This window comes from Chenopodium quinoa, unplaced genomic scaffold (genome assembly GCF_001683475.1).
Source record: "Chenopodium quinoa cultivar QQ74 unplaced genomic scaffold, ASM168347v1, whole genome shotgun sequence".
Lineage (NCBI taxonomy): Eukaryota > Viridiplantae > Streptophyta > Magnoliopsida > Caryophyllales > Amaranthaceae > Chenopodium > Chenopodium quinoa.
The window spans coordinates 1729745-1748327 of NW_018744041.1; the positions used below are offsets into that span (position 1 = coordinate 1729745).

Sequence of the window (18583 nt, forward strand, 5' to 3'; positions counted from 1 at the left end):
ACAGCATAAAAAAGCGAAGTGAGAGGAGAAAAAGAGATAATTAAAAAGCCTCGGCCCCAGCCGAAGAAGCTTACCATCCTTAAACTTTCGGCTGAGGCCAACAGATGCTAGCATGTTCTCTTGGAAAACATAATGCGTATCGGGGAGACAAGTCTCCGGGATATGCTGCATTCGGCCGCTGCCCCCCGGTTCGGCAGCTTGCCGAAGATATGTTGTTGATCAAGGTTCGGATCCGGCTCGTTATCTGCGGGGGGACCTAGACTTCCCATGTCGGGATCAGGCTCAGCAAGGTACCGGGGAGCGCTGAAGACGCAAGGGTGGCCCGGATCTGTGGGTGCCCTAACCCAAATCCATTGACCTCTCCAGTCCTTGTCTGAAGAGTCGTTCGGCCACATGGTTAGGTACTGGGGCCGGGACTCAATCTGGTACCACCCAGAACCATGGCTTCCGTGCCCACTTTGAATATTTGGCACTAGCCGATGAAGCTTTTTGAAGCAGTGCAGGTTCGGCACATACTTGAAGAACTTGCAGACCCATAAGTATGTCATCACCCTTCGGATGCTGGTGGGAGTTAACTGACATAGGGAGATATTGTAATGGATCAGCAAGTCTCGGACGAATACGTCCAAAGGGAACCTCAGCCCGTACTGAAGCTGTCTTGTGTACACCCCCACATACCCCGGGGGTGGACGATGGATTCTATCAGATGCCGCGGGCATTCGGCACCAATACCCATCAGCTTCAAAAATGCCGTAATGCAACTCAATTTGCTCGGCAAACCGATATTGTTCGGCATTCTCCACCCACCATGAGTAGGGGCGGTTCTTTATCATGGCCGAAGCTACTTCGGCATTCTCCCACTCTGAAAACCCGGGGAGGATATCCCAAAGGACAGCGGGAACTTCATCGTCCCGTCCAGAAGCGCTCGGCCCCTCCGTTCTCTGAGGAGGAGCCGAGGAAATTGGAGTCGCCCTAATCCCTTCAGCAGGGTCAGACTCTGGCCTTTGTCCATTCCAGGTCCCAATCTTGTTCCTAGGATCGGGAATTGGCCTTGCTCTTCTTGGAGCACAGGCTCTACCTCTAACTCCTCTTGCCATTGATTATTTCGAAGAAAAAAGTCGAAAAAAAAGGGAAGGAGTTCGAATTCGAAGAAAAATAAACTGAAATCAAAGGAATTTACCTTAATCTGAAGCGAAAGTTGCCGATTTACGAGTTCGTAGTGGCAAGTCTCAGTTTCTAAGCTTAATGCTCGGGGAATTTGCGAAGTTTTGATGCGGGTTCTTGGTTTCTCTCGAGAATTCTGGGTTTGTGTTGGTGAATAAGTGAGGAGAGATGACGCGCCTCTGTTTATATCTCCAGGAATGGGATACGGGGAGTCCGCGTTTCAATTTCTCTTAAATACCCCACTAAGTAACCGTTAAACACACGATCTTGTGATTAAACTGCCCATTATCCGTCCAACTTCCACAATCATCCGCCTTCACCGTTGTTATCTCGTTAATTACGGTTTAAATTCAAATTTTTGGATTAATTAAATCATTTACTTCCCTCCTTTTCTGAATTAAATCAAACCCGACCCGTCATCCTTCCAAATCGGGTCTGGGGGGCAAGTTGTTTGGGTCCAATTTAGTCCAATTGGGCCTAGGCATTAAATGATTTAATTAAAAGCCCAAGGTCAAGGTTCAACTCTCCAATTGTGCTAAAGTCAAAGGTCAGCCCTCAAAGCAAGCCAATTGGGCTAAAGCCCAACCTCTCCATGTATGAAGAGGTATAAAAGCCATCAATATTCATACATTCAGGGATATATTGACAGATTCACATATTCTCATAGATTCCCATACATTCTCATATATTCAAGCAAAGCCTCAAGCAACTAATTCTCTTGCATAGTGTTCTCTTTCTACACATTGTACTGACTTTAGCATCGGAGGGGCCTTCCTCGGCAACACCCCCGAGGCTAGTTTACGTGTGTTTACTGTGCAGGAAACCTTCGGCCCAGCATAACTTGGACCGAATCCAGTCTTCTCCGTTTCAGCGGACCTTCGGCAAGGTCCCATTGTTTTCACCCGAAACAGGCACGTTTATGACTTTCGTTACAAAACTATATACTACGTATAATGAACACTTGATTGGATACAAGCAACATTTTTTGTTTTGTTAAAATTATAGCAGTCTTTTCCTAAGCTAGTATCTTAATTCCTAAGAGGAAGAACTTAAATGGTTTGATTATTAGAAACTTACTCGGTGTAGTAGTCCTTCTTCATGTTGTGACCGATGGAAGAAATTGTTCCTCTGGCCAGTGACCACCTCCAAGATTATGACCCCGAAACTATAAACATCAGATTTTACAGAAAATTGACCTGCTAATGCATATTCTGGAGCCATATATCCACCGCATCATCATAACTAGGATATTATTAAAATGTTTATGTATGTAGACCACTTGTCACGAAATAATTTTCCGTAGTTTTCATTAGAGTGTAGAGAAGAGTATTTATACAAGTAATTAGGGCACATGAAATAGGCCCGTTAGCTATATGATATGTACACTAAATATAGGCCCTAACACCCCCCTTCAAGTTGGAGCATGCAAGTCACAAATGCCCAACTTGCCAAGTAAATACATGAATTGACTTTTACTCAAAGCCTTGGTAAATAAATCTGCCAATTGATCTGTTGTCTTCACATAAGATGGACTAATGATACCATCCTGAATCGCATCACGAAGATAATAACAATCCACCTCAATGTGCTTTGTACGCTCATGGAAAACCGGATTCTTCGCAATATACAAAGCAGATTGATTATCACAAAGCAAACTCATAGCACGAGGATGCGAAACACCCAAACTCAGAAGAAGAGCCTTCAACCATTTCAACTCATCAGTAGTTTTAGACATTGAGCGGAATTCGGCCTCCGAAGAAGATTTGGCCACAGTGTCCTGTTTCTTAGTCTTCCAGGATACGGGAGAAGCACCAAGAAATACCAACCAGCCAGTGATGGAACAACGCGACAAGGGACAACCCGCCCAATCTGAATCGCACCAACCTGTAATATGTAAATCACAATCGGAACTCAAAAGAATTCCCTGACCCGGACATCCCTTAAAGTACCGGACTGTACGAAGAGCTGCTTCCCAATGGTCCTGTCGCGGTTGTTGCATAAATTGAGATAAAATATGCACCGCGTATGCCAAATCCGGTCTAGTAAAAGACAAATAAATCAGACGACCCACAAGTCGCCGATACTACTCTGGATCAGAAAGCAAACAGGACTCAGATTTCGCCAGAGTATGATTCTGCGCAATAGGAGTACCTGCCGGACGAGCACCTAGCAAACCAGACTCTGCAATAATGTCAAGTGTATATTTCCGGACTACGAGCAACCTCAACACCAAGAAAATACTTCAAAACACCCAATCTTTCATATGAAAACAGTCACTCAAGTATGACTTGAATGTCGAAATCGCAGAAGAATCATTACCAGAAATTATCAAATCATCAACATAGACCAGAACACTAAGTTGAATAGACCCAGATTGCAGAGTAAAAAGAGAATAGTCAGAGTACGATTGCACAAATCCGACCTTTTCAGAGAGGCGGCCAATTTAGAGTACCAACAACGAGGTGCTTGTCGAAGACCATACAACGATTTCAGAAGACGACACACCAAACCAGATTGAGAACCATAAAACCCAGGGGGAAGCTTCATATACACTTCCTCATCAAGATCACCATGAAGAAATGCATTGTGGACATCCATCTGATGCAATTCCCAATTCTTTGCAGCAGCGACAACAAGAAAAGCCCGAACATTGACCATTTTAGCCACAGGAGCAAAAGTCTCATTGTAATCAATACCCTCAACCTGATGATTACCAAAGATAACAAGACGAGCCTTCAATCTCTCGAGTGTGCCGTCAGAATTAAGTTTGACCTTGTAAACCCATATGCACCTAAGAGCTTTCTTGCCCGGAGGTAAGTTTTCCATTACCCATGTTCCATTGTTTTCCAATGCATCAATTTCTTTTTGCATTGCCTCTTTCCACCCCTCATCTTGCATTGCCTCCTTGCAATTACGAGGCTCAACCATCGTGTCAATAGCTACAATAAATACACGGTGTCGCACAGAAAATTTATCACAATTCACAAAATGTGCTAAAGGATAGGGAGTATCTGAGGAGCATGGAGTAGACGATGAACACTGAGAGATAGATAGACTAGGAAGAGATATAGTGTGAGCAACATAATCACGATGCCACCCCGGTGCTTGCCTTGGACGTTGACTACGGTCCAACACAAGAGAAGAAGAAGAATCAGTGGTAGGCGGAGCAGCCACCTCATGACTGTCCGAATCAGTAGCAGAGGCAGTAGACGCCCCATCAGAGTTGGTGGTGGCAGTGTCCTTGGCAGAGGACAACGCTGGAGAACTGTGGGCAGGAGAGGCCATGGTCTGGTCGTGGTTGGGGCTAGTAGGAGTGTCGTGCAAAATGGCCTCTTCTCCAACCTCCAAAACATACTCCAAGTCATCCAAGAAATCACTATCAACCCCAACAACCTCGGGTGACCCCCCCTCAACACCCAAACCCGATTCCACATGATCAGAAGTAAACGGAAACTCGTTCTCATGAAATTTCACATCACGAGATACAAAAATGTCACCAGTGTCTAAGTCATAGCATTTCCAACCTTTCTTCCCATGAGGGTATCCAACAAATACACATTTTCGACTTCGCGGGGCAAATTTGTCACCCTTTGCCCTTTGATTGTGAGCAAAACATAAACACCCAAAGACACGCAACTCATCAAAGATTGGTGGTTTAGCAAAGAGTATTTCATATGGAGTCTTATTGGCTAACAAAGAGGAAGGAGTACGATTAATGAGATACACCGCCCCAAGGACACACTCACCCCAAAAAGAAATCGGCAAATTGCCTTGAAACATCAAAGCACGACTCACATTCAATATATGCTGGTGTTTACGTTCTACCCTACCATTTTGCTGAGGGGTACTGACACAAGAGGTTTGAAAGAGAATACCATTTTCATCAAAATAAGGAAGCATGGGTTTGAATTCAGTTCCATTATCACTCCGCACACATTTAACAATGATATCAAATTGACATTTAACCATAGCAAAGAAAGAGCAAAAAGAAGAATAAACTTCAGTTTTGTCATTTAATAAGTAAACCCAAACACCACGGGAAAAATCATCAACAATCGTCAAAAAATAATGAGCACCACAAGAAGAAGCCGTGTTATACAGTCCCCACAAATCACAATGTATCATTTCAAGAATACGACTAGCACGACTATCACTATCAGGAAAACTGTCTCGGGTTTGTTTAGCTAGAGGACAAATTTCACAAGCTTTATGTAAACACTTAGTACCTGTACTACCTCGAATAGCAGGAAGCAATTTGACAATTTTCTGAAGGATGCCCCAAACGACGATGTCACAACTCAAATGTAGAAGTTTCGGGACCCGTAAGAGCACATACTTTTGGGATACGCCTGAAATAATATAGACCATCTATCCGTTCACCACCTCCAATTAAGCTCCCCGAGGATTGATCCTGTATAGCACAAAGAGAATTAGTGAATCAGACAAAGCAATTAGAATCATCAATCAATTTAGACACCGAAATTAAATTGCAATTCAATTGTGGAACAAATAGAACATGTTCAAGAGTAATGCCATCCGCCAAGACAACACGACCCTCCTTAGTAGCCATGGCCTTAGCACCATCGGGAAGACCAACAGGACAAGGGATAATAGAATGATCATCTTGTAAAAAACTATCATTGCCGGTAACATGGTGGGATGCACCGGTGTCAATAATCCATGAGAAAGATAGAGGAGCACTAGTCATAGAATCCATAGGAGAATCAAATACACCCAAAATAGAAGAGGCATTAGTAGTAGTATTAAACCGAGAACATGCAGCAGCAAGAGAGGAAGCATCAGCCGCGGGGTGGGGTCGCGGGATATCCCCGCGGCCTGGCAGAATGTCAAGGGTTGTAGCAGCACCCGCAGGACAGACCCGCAGGTTATCCCCGCGTCCTGGCGAAGGGTGCGATAGGGGAAGCAACGAAGGTGCAGCGGGAGAAGAAATGGCAGCGGCCGGAATAGGAGCAGTCGCCGGAACAGTAGCAGTCGCCGGAACAGCAGCATCGGCCGGAGAGGAAGAACGCCCCTTATGACCATATTTTTCCAGCCACCAATCGGGGAGGCCGTGGACAAGAAAGCAACCGTCAAAATTATGTCCCGATCGATTGCAGTGGGTACAATTTAATTGGGACTTAGATAAGAAAGAAGAAGATAATCCACCATTCACCATTGTTGAGAGATAGAATTGTATAGCAGGTTGAGAAAAAAAAAATAGAGCAGCAATTTAGAGTCCAAATTTCAGAGTAAGAATATAGAAATTCAGCAATTTAGTATAGCAATTCGGCAATCCGGCAATGTAGAGTACCAATTGAGAATAGAAATTCAGAGTAAAAATTTCAGAAATTTAGAGTAGAAGGTTAGGGATTTTAGTGGTTAGAGTGTATTGGCTCCGATACCATGTCACGAAATAATTTTCCGTAGTTTTCATTAGAGTGTAGAGAAGAGTATTTATACAAGTAATTAGGGCACATGAAATAGGCCCGTTAGCTATATGATATGTACACTAAATATAGGCCCTAACACCACTGCTAGACAAAAGTTGTAAATTGGTACTAGTACTTACTATGTTCCTACAATTCTCTTGGTGTCCCCTTGAGTTTGATCCACTCTGAAAAGCTTAGCAAGGCCAAAGTCAGCAATTTTTGCATTCATTGCCTCATCAAGTAGTACATTGCTGGATTTTAGATCTCGGTGTATTATCTTCAATCGCGAGTCTTCATGAAGATATAAAAGTCCCCTTGCTATTCCGGTGATGATTTTAAACCTTGTTTCCCAGTCCAATGACGCACACTTCAATGGGTCTGTGATTGACTTGTTAAACGCAGTATTGAGGGAGATTCAACATTCATAAACTTTATATAGCTGTTAAAAAATGGATACTCTAAACAAGAATGGATATGATATAAGAAGCGATCAAGACTTGAATTACGCAGGAACTCGCAGACAAGTATTTTTTCCTTTTCTGAGATGCAGAACCCCAGTAATTTAACTAAGTTTCGATGTTGAAGCTTTGCAACTAAAAGAACTTCATTCTTGAATTCTAAGGTTCCCTGTTCAGAGTATTCTGAGAGCCTCTTTACTGCTATTGCTTGCCCGTTTTCGAGTGTTCCCTGTATGATTTATGAAGAAAATACACCCATTAATTACTTTTTTCCTACAGTTAACACTATGTTTGACTGCAAATCTGATTACAACTATTATATTCTTACCATCATTTTCAGTAAGATGCTTGTTCAGGCATATCATATCAAACAATAGAGTAAAATAGAAAGAGTGAAATATTTCCTATACAAGTATACAATTGTTGCATTGGATAATTTCTAATTCTCCTAATACCTGTGGCCATCAAGGGATTAAAATGATTCCGAGTGAACATAATTAAAGAATCAATAAGCTACAAAATACGAGTACCTTATAGACCTCACCAAATCCACCCCTTCCAAGTTTGTTATCTTCAGAGAAGTTGTCTGTTGCGGCCTTAATTGTGTTGAAGTCGAATTGCAATGATTCCACATTATTCTTGATGTCCTCCATATCATCTATTACAATATGAATTTGGTCAGGGAGCCTATAATAATATAAAATAATGATGTGGATAGAATAGATTGGTATTAGGGTGTGAAAATTTCTATTACAAACTTACCTTGAGATGATTCATGAGCTGATGAATTTCTGAGTATTACCTCCGATCTCATTTTGATTGACTTTCTCCTGTATAACCAAAACCGTGTAGCGGATAGAAGTAGTATTACTCCAATCGCAGAGCATATTGCTATTGCACCAATTACATAAGATGCACTCAATGACTTCCTCCGCTTCCCTGTACCTAAAGATAAAAACAAAACAAAAAGGTTTAAGCTACTTGATTCTACTTATAGACACAGTATGAGAAAATAACCGGGATCAATATGTAAGACCTCTGGATTGTGATGTCAAAAAACTCGCATTATAGAAAATAGTTGTGTCATACATCAACTGACACCCCGGCATAAAGATCGAGAGAGCTGATTCATTACGATAACCATCAAATATTTTGTTGACAGCCTGTTTTAGGCAGAAGGCACACTGAGGTCCGTTAAGGTCAGAAGCGCATTGTGCAAGACTGTACAACCTCTGAGATGAAGAGGGTAAAGGTGCATTTTTTATAGAAAAATGAGATGTACTGTTAACAGTATCCTTGATCAAGTCATTGACTGTCGTTGCCAGCACTGCTGCAAATTCAGTATAGTTTGTTAAGGGCTTTGATATAGGAAAGTAAATAGAATATAGTTCTGTGTCATTCAAAGAGATGGAACTGTTTTCAAACCGCAAACTACATTCCATATACCACACCACAGCTTGTTTATAAAGGGGACACTTTACATTCATCCACTCGACTGCAACATCAACACATTCGCTGCAAACTTGTATGCTTAAATCCTCCCGGCATTGAAACAACCCATATACTTTGTTAGGCGTTTCACCAACTGTGGAATTATAAAACTTGACATATGAGGCTTTCGAGGAAAGATTAGACAATAGTTGATAGACATTTCCCGCATATTCTCTATCCAGAGTTACATTTCCAAATTCGCCATAACACATATCAATGACCTGTACGACATCAGCACTGATACTATTCAATTGAATGAATAGCAAAGGAATAACTTTCCAAATAATGAATCTGGAGTGCAGCTGGATGTCTTTCAGAGTCATGATGAATATAATCTCTCTAAACGTTCATCAAAGCTAGCCCATTAAGTCTAAGAATTCGAAATAATAACACATCAATCAATAATAGATCAATTTTGAAGTTTACCCTGTAATCCTGTATTCAATATGATGTAGAAGGGTATGACTGGTTGTTTCTAATTTTTTTTTTCATTCATTCTCCAAGTGTTCCAGCAGAATTAGTCTGTAAACAAAGTTTAGTAGTAGTCACGACTCGAACATATTTGATTTTTCTAACTGACCTTGTGCTCAACATACCTTCAAACGTGTTCTGACTCCTTCTGAGATACAGTGATCCAAAAACATCCTCAAATATACACTTTGGACGAATCAATGGTCTAAATTATATATATTTTACCAACTTGCTTTAGCAAGAAATTAGGTGAACAGGTCTAATATATTGCAATTTGTTTATAATTTGCTAGACCTTGTCTCTTTAATTTGGGTTGGATACTTCAACCCGAAACTGACACACTTAACTGGTTTATTCAAATGAGAACATTGAACCCTTAAGACAAATTCAAATCGTTAATTAAAATAATCAAACATCAAATTATTCAAAAACAAAATAAAAATTGCTAGCCATTTCATTGGCAATCCTGTTCCAAGTAAAAGAGGTCATGAAAACTATATATAATAGGAGTAAACGAAGAAAAGATCAATATTCATTTATCATAGGAAACAAGGTATCGTCCTTTACAAATTTGTGTCTTGCTAGCTCCACATTCATAGATATAATATTTGCAAGGTGATAAGAATTGATAAATACTGCATTTTGTTTTATTATCTGGGACAGAATTCTGTGATATTCCTGGTTCCTGTATATTCATTAGTAATATGATTGTCAAAGAGTGGTTGGTCTTCATCAGTGTCAACATTAGCTGCAAGGAAGTGGGGAGTGTTGGGTAAAGGTAGAATAACTGACTGCCTGTTCAATGCTGCAACAACCGAGGTCATTCGAGGCCTTTTAGTTACATCTTCTTGTATGCAGAGTAGACCTATGTGGATGCACATTTTCACTTCTTCAACCAAAAAGTTGTTCTCTAATGAAGGGTCTACCAGCTCTAGCACAGCCTTCTCGTTCCAAAGCCTCCACGCCTGTGTAATGATTTTGGCATGTTTATGACTCAAGTTCCAAAATTTTATTTCATTACTTGGTGTTTGGATATAAAAATTTACGTTTCCCATAATTTAATTTGCAACTTCCTAGTTATACTATCATCTCTTGAAAGATGCAGAAACTAATTGTGTGGTACTAAGCATGCAAACAACTTTTTCTGTTTTGTACTAAACAAACACTGCTAGTATCTTAATCCCTAAAAGAAAGATGTTAAATGATTTAATATATATGAAACTTACTCGGTGTTGTAAACCCTCTTCATGTTGTTGACGGAACATATTATTCCTCTGGCCAGTGACCACCTCCAAGACTATGACCCCGAAACTATAAACATCAGATTTTACAGAAAATTGACCTGCTATTGCATATTCTGGAGCCATATATCCACTGCATCAGCATAACTAACACATTAATAAAATGTATGTATAGATATGGTTCAAGAGGATATAATACTGCACAAAAGTAATTAATTGGTGCAAGTACTTACTATGTTCCTATGATTCTCTTGGTGTCCCCTTGGGTTTGATCCACACTGAAAAGCTTAGCAAGGCCAAAGTCAGAAATTTTAGCATCCATTTCCTTGTCAAGTAGTACGTTACTGGATTTTAGATCCCGATGTATTATTTTCAGTCGCGAGTCTTCATGAAGATATAATAGCCCCCTTGCTATTCCGATGATAATTTTAAACCTTGTTTTCCAATCCAATGATGCACGCTTCAATGGGTCTGTGTGAGACGAATTTGTCAAATACATGCACTATAGAGGTATAATAACATTCATAATATTAGAGCTATTTAAATGGGATAACAAATAAAATGCTTATGATGTACCATATAAGAAGCGATCAAGACTCAAATTAGGTAGGAACTCATAGATCAGTATCTTTTCCTTTTCTGATAAGCAGAATCCCAGTAATTTAACCAGGTTTCGATGTTGAAGCTTAGCAACTAAAAGAACTTCATTCTTGAACTCTAAGGTGCCCTGTTCCGAAGATTCTGAGAGTCTCTTCACAGCTATTTCTTTCCCATTTTCGAGCCTTCCCTGATAGAGATACAAGTGAACAACTTCCATTAAGGATTATTTTACAATATACTATCAAATCAACCATTACAACAACTGTTTGCTGAGTGTTCCAAGGCCATTTACAAAACTTTTGGGCTCATTTATCATTGTTGTGAGTTTTTGTATTTAGTGAACTTTCTGTTTTTAGTTCTTTAATGAAACTGTAAATATGCTAACAATTTTGTTCTAAAGTTTGAATTAACAAGTTTGTAGTTGCGTTCACATCTATGTGGCTTTGATCACTGGGACTGATAAGATTTTTACAGTTCATGGTTACCTTATAGACTTCGCCAAATCCACCCATTCCAAGTTTGCTCTCCTTGGAGAAGTTGTCAGTTGCAGTTTTTATTGTGCTGAACTCATATTGTAACGATTCTATGTTCCTAATGTCTTCCATATCATCTGCAAACACAATTATAAAAAAACCGACTTCTGAAGCAGAGCATTACCTGTTAAATACTACTTATAAGGTCCAAAGTATCAGCCTTTAGGAACGGCTGTAGACAACAATAACTAGTAACAACAATAACAGCTACATAGGAAATAAAAATTGGGGAAGATAACCTACAAATTTGAAGTAACAAGTGTATGAGTAAAATTTCTAGATTAAACTAACCTACCAGAACAAAAATAAAGTTTTAATTGACTGAAATGTTACCATAAAATGTTCTAATATTGGATGTTTCCTTAAGCACGTCCTGAAATCTCAGTTTCATATTCCTCCTTCGCAAACAAAACCAAGTAGCAGAAAGAAATAGTATTGCTCCGACTGCAGAGCTTGCTGCTATTCCACCAATATAAAAGGCAACCAATGGCCTCCCTGGAGCCAAAGATTATAACAATGCATAAGATGATTTTAGCATACTAAACTAGTTTATAATCAAATTCAAAATGTTAAGAGTGTATAATAAACCTCTGGATTTATTTTTTACTGAAGGTAGTGAGATTGAGCTTGGGGAAGGTGACGACAGGTAACTCACGTTATAGAATAAACTTGTGTTATACATCAATCGACAACCTGGAAGAAAGATTGCTTGAGCTGATCTATTGAATTGATTTGCAGAGATATTAAGAGCTTGTTTGAGGCAGAAAGCACAGTCAGATCCATCTAGAATACGCGCACACTGTGTAAGACAGTAAAGTCTAGCAGAAGATGATGGAAAGGCTGCTTCTTTCATAGCAATATGTGCAGGAGATGAATCATTAGCAGCATCCTTGATCATGGAATCAAAAGTTTTCGTCAGTACTGCATTAACCTGACTTGGATTCGCAATCTCCACTGATGAGCCCCAAAACAAAGTATGTTTTGTTACATCCTCTAAAGATATGGAACTGTTGCAAAGCCATACAGAGCATTCCATATACCACAAAATAACAGATTCATAAAGAGGACACTTTTCATTTACATACTTAGCTGCAACATCAACGCATTCACTGCAAACTTGCAGGCTCAGGTCCTCCCGGCATTGAAACAGGCCATGAACTTGGTTAGGCGTGTCTCCAACCGTTGAATTATAAAACTTGACGTCTGAGGCTTTCAAGGACAGATCAGACAATAACTTATTGACATTTTCGGAGTATCCTCTATCAACAATTACCTTACCAGAGTCGCCTTTACTGTCACATCTATCAGCTAACAGGGTAACATCAGCAGTGATACTAAAGAAGTGGATGTTCAAAAGGCAGAATATCAAAGGCAAGATTTCCCTAATGAAGCCAGGATGCAGCAGGATATCATTCAGCATCATGGAAAAGCCTTATGCAAAAGCTTAAGAATGCATAAAATTTAGTTTGACACAAGTGATTTTGTAGCCTGAGGAATTACAATATGAAATTGCATTACTCTGACATTTCAGCAACACAGTTAGGAATCAAATATAATAATTTCCTCCCCACTTCCTCGCGATTAGGACGACTAATTTAAAATCAGTTTTTTTACTACTAAAAAAAATTATTTTTACTATGGGTGAACAAAAGTGATCATTGACTCTAAAATTTCTACATGCTTTGACATTTTTATCTTTTATTAAGGATGTCAATGGGGCGGGTAAGACGAATGTTGTTCCTATTCCCACCTCCATCTATATCTCCATCTTTGCGGCGGCTGATTCATAGTCCATTTGAGTTATTAAATATACACGGGGACATGGCTCTAAAGTAATGTTAGGCAAAGTTCAAGTAACCAAAGTGATTATCATGATTATTATACTTTTTTATTTCAAAGAATGGAAGTGATCATGTACCACTAGCAGTTGAACATCATTAGCAATTTTCTAACTGCTCCTTAATACAGTTGTTAGCACAAAAATTGTCATACTTATTACTAGAATGGGAACACAACAAGGTCAACAACAACCAATTGATCAAAATTCTACAATTAGCTAAGTGTAAGACTTTAACTGTGTAAAGCCTTACCTCAAATCAGTCAAGGCTAATAAAGATACAGACATATAGTGTCCAAAGACGTGAATGAACTCATATCATACCCTAAATCAATCATGATATATACTCCACACTTCGTATATAAATCTAAGATGATTGATTGGGAGACTTGAATTCTTCTGAGAAGGTTACACAATATAAACCAACCAACCATAGTAGTATGAAGTACATTTGAACAGAAATTACAACAGAAAATTAAATGTATTACGAGCATTCAAGTTTGTACCAATTCTGGTATGAGCTTCAGAAGAAAAGAGAGCTCACGATCTGAGAATTTTATGGATGACCTTTCTCTTTTTTCTTCCATATCTTTACCGTTAATGAAAGAATTCTCTTCATCAGTCTCCTCAGCAGATGTCTCGCTAAAATCTGATACTGCTTCTTTTATCTCTTGAACATAGTCGACGATCACACCTTCAACACCCATTAGATGCTGCATGTATACCGCCTCTGGCACGTTGCTGATCATGTAAAAACAAAAAATTAATTACAATTAGTATGATTCAGATTACAAATTAACCTATGCAAAATACTGAAAAACATATCAAATTTAGGCTTACTTCAATTGGCCATAAGAAATAAGGGAGAGCTTGGATTCTTTGATCCTAGCAACCATTGCAGGGTGTCTAAAAATCGCCCTTACTTGAGAGACGATCCCTTGTAAGCCAGCTTCAAGACAAAGCTTGATGGCTTCGTCTAGAGAATTCCTTCTAGGATCAGCATATATTTCACATCCTCCATTGGTAAGAAAGAAAACCTGAATCAATCAAACATAATCTCATCAAAAAAAAATATATATAAAACACAGGATTTTTGGAATTTTAGAGAACATAAAGAATAGGAATATAGTGAGATTACAGGGTGATTATCCTGCAGTTTCCTCATCAACAGCACTGCATCAGGTTGAAAGCTCGAAAAAAGTATGGCCCTCCCTTGATCAGCATGATTATCTACGATCTGCAGTATTACAAATTTAACAAATCAGAACAATTAAAACAACAACGAGCCTATGCAAGAAAATAAAACTGAGTTTTATGAATTTTCATCAAATTATGCTTTTAAATACCTTTAAAACTGATTGAAGAATGCGTTTGAGCTCCACTTCATCATAAATTTTGCTATCATCGAGTTTCAACTCAATATTAAAACCCAAAGATTTATCAACATTTTCAAAGGCCTCTTGCAATGTGCATAAAGGAGCGTCATTCTCAACTTTCCACTCGAATATACTCCCATCTTTTGCTTTTCTAAGCATAGGCTTTCCAACCTGAAATAGACAATTTACATGAACAAAATGCTTATGTTTCCAAAACTGCACCTGCTTGATAAAATTATTCGGGTTTTTCAGGGCAAAGAGTGTATACCTTTCCTGGCTCCTTTTGAGGTCCATAACTCAGAAATTCTTCCAAGGTAATATCTGTCACTCTTTTCTCTATAATGACTCCCTAAGGTCATTCGACATCGATTGATAGATCAGCAATCATTAGTTCAAGTGGTTAATTAGATAAAACAACCGGCTGGAAAAATAGAATCGTGGACTAACCTCATCTTGGGTAAGGATATGTATGTCATGGAAAATGACAGGGCAGTCATCTCTGGTGACCTACAAACATAGGTTTTTGGTTTACAGATCCTAATGAGGATCATCTCTGATGCACCCAATACTAATAAGAAAAGAAAGAAATTTGCAAACCACACAGAATGAAACCAAATCAGTACCTTATTTGTAGCTAAAATGACGTTCTAAATTGGAGAATTGAACTAATTTTTACTCAAATATCAAAATGGCTAATCCTAATTCATGAGATGAAGTAACTATCTTAGTAAAATAGTGTTTAATTTTGTGATCAAAGTGCACCATTTACAACAATCTTTACTGTACTTCTTAGTACTGTCGCAATTACAAAATTCTGTAGTCTTTATCCCTAAATGTCTGCTACAAGTTAATAACGAAGGTACAAAGTAGGAAAGAAAGAACAAACAAACAACAACGAAAACGATCTACGTAGTACATTTACGTGGTTCCCTAACAAAACTTTGTATGTCAATGTGTATAGGGGGATATGTTATCTCTGTCACTCTTTTTTGAGAAGTCTAAAAACATAAATCTGCAGCTCGATTTCCTTCCCTATATGCTATATTAGTCTAGGTATGCATTTTTTTTATTGCAAAAGTGCAAATTTGGTCTAACTAGTAAGAAATGTAAATGATTGGATCATTAAAGAAAATGAAAAATCATAAGGCCCATATATGACCCAAGAGAACACTTTTGTACTCTTTAAAAATAAGCCCATACAATAGTCCAGCCCATTATAATATTAAACAGACAGCAAAAAAATAAAAATAAAACCAAGAGACACGTGTAAGATTTTTAATGCATCTGGGCAAACAGCTAGAAATCGCAGCGAACATCCTGTGACTCTTTCCCCAAGTTTTGCCATTCGTCAAATTCACCACTTTCCCGTAATCCCATTTTCCACCCACCCAAACAATAATTAAAATAACATTAATAACATCCATAACACGTAATTATGTCATACATTCCAAATTAATACTCGTATTGACCGGACCCAAGTTGATCCAACCCATACTTACCCAACTTAAACCCGATCCGTTTATCCTAATTTACTGCTCTACTCGTTACATATTATTATTATATTGTTGATGTATCATAAGCAAAGAAAAAACACCAAGAACATGAAATTAATTACAAAAAAAAGTTGAGAAATATAGAAAAAATTACCTGAACATCAAACTCAATGAAGTCGAGATTAAATTGAGCAGCATGATTAAAAGAGAGAATAGAATTCTCCATAAAAGTTTTCATTTTAGGATCTGAAGATTGCAGAATATTCATACCACTTCCTCTATGTCCCATTATCACAAATTTCCCAAATTTATATGGTTTCTTCTTCTTCCCTTCATTTTCTTCTTCCACCAAACATTCTGTATGAACTGCAATAATAAATTATTTATAATTATAAGCATTCATATTTTTATGTGAAAAGAACTTAATTAAAGAATCAATAAAAAAATTAAGAAAAATACCTGAAGGAAAAGAAGTGGGAGAAAAAATGGTGGCATTTTCTGGGATCTTATAATTGGTGTGATCGAAATTTGGTAAGTTAGCGACAATTGCTTTCAGAGCCATTGGAAATGTGAAGATGGAGAAAGATGAAGATTTTGGGAGATTAATATTTCACGACTGTTATATAATTGTATAATGCAGAATAACGATATCTTAGGCTACTTTTTTTTTATATCTAAAGAGGGTTTACAGCTTATATATACTTGTACAAAATTTAATTAACGAATATTCCGTTATTATTCCATTTTAAAAAAAAAATTATCTTTTATCCTGTAATGTATATTGTATTTCTTGTCTAGTTATGACGATAATAACATTAATTGACACATGTGACATATTACTATATTAGTCATACAAAAATCCTCATACTAATACGAATCACAAATTTGGAGAGTGAGGGATAGCTCAAGTGGTTAGAGCTTTCTTTCCGATTCTAGAAGATCCTCTCATCCCTACCCTCGTGACTCTCTAACACAAAAAAAAAAAAACGAATCTCAAAATTTATTTTACGCATTATTCTGTATGTGTAATGCTTGTACTCCATGAAACAAGTTTATAATACGGTCATACATTGTATATGTTGAAACAAAAACAATCCAATATAGAGGAACAACTTTCCCATTAGGCCATTAGTGACACTGTAGGGTGACCCTTGAGACTTTTCGACATAAAGAGGATATTGTTGACCTTCCCTAGCCTAAACCCGCTGAATCCTGCCATCGAACCGCAAAATATTCCATGACAAACGGGATCCACATTTTCCACAACTCTGTCAGCTAATAACTCAAGATAGAATCTCTCTAAATTTTGTAATATCAATTCCTTAATGGTTGTATTAACAAATGGTTAGATCTTAGATAGATCATCGATTCGCTGCACCTTTTTAATTATGTTTGTGTCTACTTACAAGGAACTTTGACTGTAAATACTCTTCAAATTTGTTTCAATATATCATATCATATAACTAATATATAAAGCTAAACTTTTAGTCAGGCGACGAGACAACGACACTTGGCGTTCCAATTTTTCGCCAAGTGTTGTGTCAAGTAGGATAGAGTTATATAGAATTCAATTTGTAGGATAAAAAAGGTAGTTTAGAATTTTATTTTCAATCAAATTTAGATAGAATTTTAAGATAAAATTGTTAATTTAGAGTTTTATTTTTTTATAAAGTACCAATATTTCATATGTACAAATTGAATTATAATTTTATTCAAAAAAAATTAGATTATAACTCTCATAAATTATCATATAAATTTATTTTTTGTATCATAATATATTTTTGAAGCGAAGGAATTGGTTCAAAATGTACCACATCCATGGTTTATAATATATTCTAATCAATTAGAATAATATACTTCACAATCTAATATAATTTTAATACTGTGTGTAGACCTGTCAATCAGGTCGGGTCACGAGTCATTTCAGATAGGGTCAAAAATATTTTTCACCAATATTATTATTATTTGTCATTATGTCTACAAGTTTAAATCGCCACAAAAACACGCCAATTCCTAACTAATTTTGTATCAATGATATGTTTTAAAATTTGACATATAAATTGAAATATATCTTTAAATTTAATAAACAACCCGGACATCGCACGGGCACAAAACTAGTATTCTATTAACCTGATTTAACTTATTTGAACTTACTAAAATTGGTATAAGTGAGGGATAACTCAAGTGATAGGAGCTTCCCTCTCGGTTCCAGAAGATCTTGGGATCGATTTTCACCCCGTCCTTATAACTGTCTAAAAAAAAACCTTAGTAAAATTGATTCAAAATTTATTTTAGTTGTTATTTAAACTTGAATAATCCTTATTGTTGTCATTACATTTTGGTCCTAATGTGGCATTGTTAGTCATTAGTTTGTTACGCTTATCACAAACTCTCTCCTGGAAAGTTTCTTGATTTATTACATTAATTGTAAATACCTGTTCATGTAAATAAGGTTTCATAATGAAAATAAATGATTTCTTAATTTCTCCC

At 37.6% G+C, this 18583-nt stretch overlaps 4 protein-coding genes across 4 annotated transcripts in view; all 4 read right to left on the reverse strand.

Moving 5' to 3' along the window:
• The window catches only part of LOC110690576 (cysteine-rich receptor-like protein kinase 10), a 12714-nt gene extending 4646 nt beyond the window's left edge, over positions 1-8068 (reverse strand). Inside the window, exons 1-4 of the mRNA XM_021867437.1 lie at positions 7582-8068; positions 7074-7280; positions 6734-6975; positions 2242-2392 (exon numbers count right to left, since the gene is read on the reverse strand). Coding sequence (XP_021723129.1) covers positions 2242-2392; positions 6734-6975; positions 7074-7280; positions 7582-7704 — 723 coding nt within the window. The 5' untranslated portion in view covers positions 7705-8068. The remainder of the gene's footprint in view (positions 1-2241; positions 2393-6733; positions 6976-7073; positions 7281-7581) is intronic.
• Positions 7713-8865, reverse strand: LOC110690577 (putative cysteine-rich receptor-like protein kinase 9). The gene is made up of 3 exons (XM_021867438.1): positions 8088-8865; positions 7814-7996; positions 7713-7738 (listed from the first exon to the last, which is right to left on the reverse strand). Exons 1-3 carry the CDS (start codon positions 8863-8865, stop codon positions 7713-7715), a joined length of 987 nt encoding a protein of 328 aa, XP_021723130.1.
• A 649-nt stretch (positions 8866-9514) lies between these two features.
• LOC110690493 (putative receptor-like protein kinase At4g00960) lies at positions 9515-13259 on the reverse strand. Its single transcript, XM_021867342.1, has 7 exons — positions 11976-13259; positions 11721-11882; positions 11340-11464; positions 10831-11041; positions 10488-10725; positions 10240-10387; positions 9515-9978 (listed from the first exon to the last, which is right to left on the reverse strand). Exons 1-7 carry the CDS (start codon positions 12808-12810, stop codon positions 9664-9666), a joined length of 2034 nt encoding a protein of 677 aa, XP_021723034.1. The 5' UTR covers positions 12811-13259; the 3' UTR covers positions 9515-9663.
• A 148-nt stretch (positions 13260-13407) lies between these two features.
• LOC110690494 (glycerophosphodiester phosphodiesterase GDPD1, chloroplastic-like) lies at positions 13408-16774 on the reverse strand. Its single transcript, XM_021867343.1, has 8 exons — positions 16553-16774; positions 16248-16459; positions 15048-15107; positions 14869-14949; positions 14571-14771; positions 14363-14461; positions 14065-14261; positions 13408-13965 (listed from the first exon to the last, which is right to left on the reverse strand). The coding sequence occupies exons 1-8, from the start codon at positions 16653-16655 to the stop codon at positions 13719-13721; spliced, it is 1200 nt and encodes a 399-aa protein (XP_021723035.1). The 5' UTR covers positions 16656-16774; the 3' UTR covers positions 13408-13718.
• Positions 16775-18583: the final 1809 nt, after the last annotated feature.

Coding starts and splice junctions, on each gene's coding strand:
- LOC110690493 (XM_021867342.1), bottom strand. CDS start 12,810: ATGATGCTGAATGATATCCTGCTGCATCCTGGCTTCATTAGGGAAATC. Junction 11,883..11,975: donor AGTAAAAAATAAATCCAGAG/GTTTATTATACA, acceptor CTTTGGCTCCAG/GGAGGCCATTGGTTGCCTTT. Junction 10,388..10,487: donor AAGAGAATCATAGGAACATA/GTAAGTACTTGC, acceptor ATGCTGATGCAG/TGGATATATGGCTCCAGAAT.
- LOC110690494 (XM_021867343.1), bottom strand. CDS start 16,655: ATGGCTCTGAAAGCAATTGTCGCTAACTTACCAAATTTCGATCACACC. Junction 16,460..16,552: donor TCCCACTTCTTTTCCTTCAG/GTATTTTTCTTA, acceptor TTATTATTGCAG/TTCATACAGAATGTTTGGTG. Junction 14,772..14,868: donor CTCAAAAGGAGCCAGGAAAG/GTATACACTCTT, acceptor TGTCTATTTCAG/GTTGGAAAGCCTATGCTTAG.
- LOC110690577 (XM_021867438.1), bottom strand. CDS start 8,865: ATGACTCTGAAAGACATCCAGCTGCACTCCAGATTCATTATTTGGAAA. Junction 7,997..8,087: donor TTTGACATCACAATCCAGAG/GTCTTACATATT, acceptor TTTTATCTTTAG/GTACAGGGAAGCGGAGGAAG. Junction 7,739..7,813: donor AGCTCATGAATCATCTCAAG/GTAAGTTTGTAA, acceptor ATATTATTATAG/GCTCCCTGACCAAATTCATA.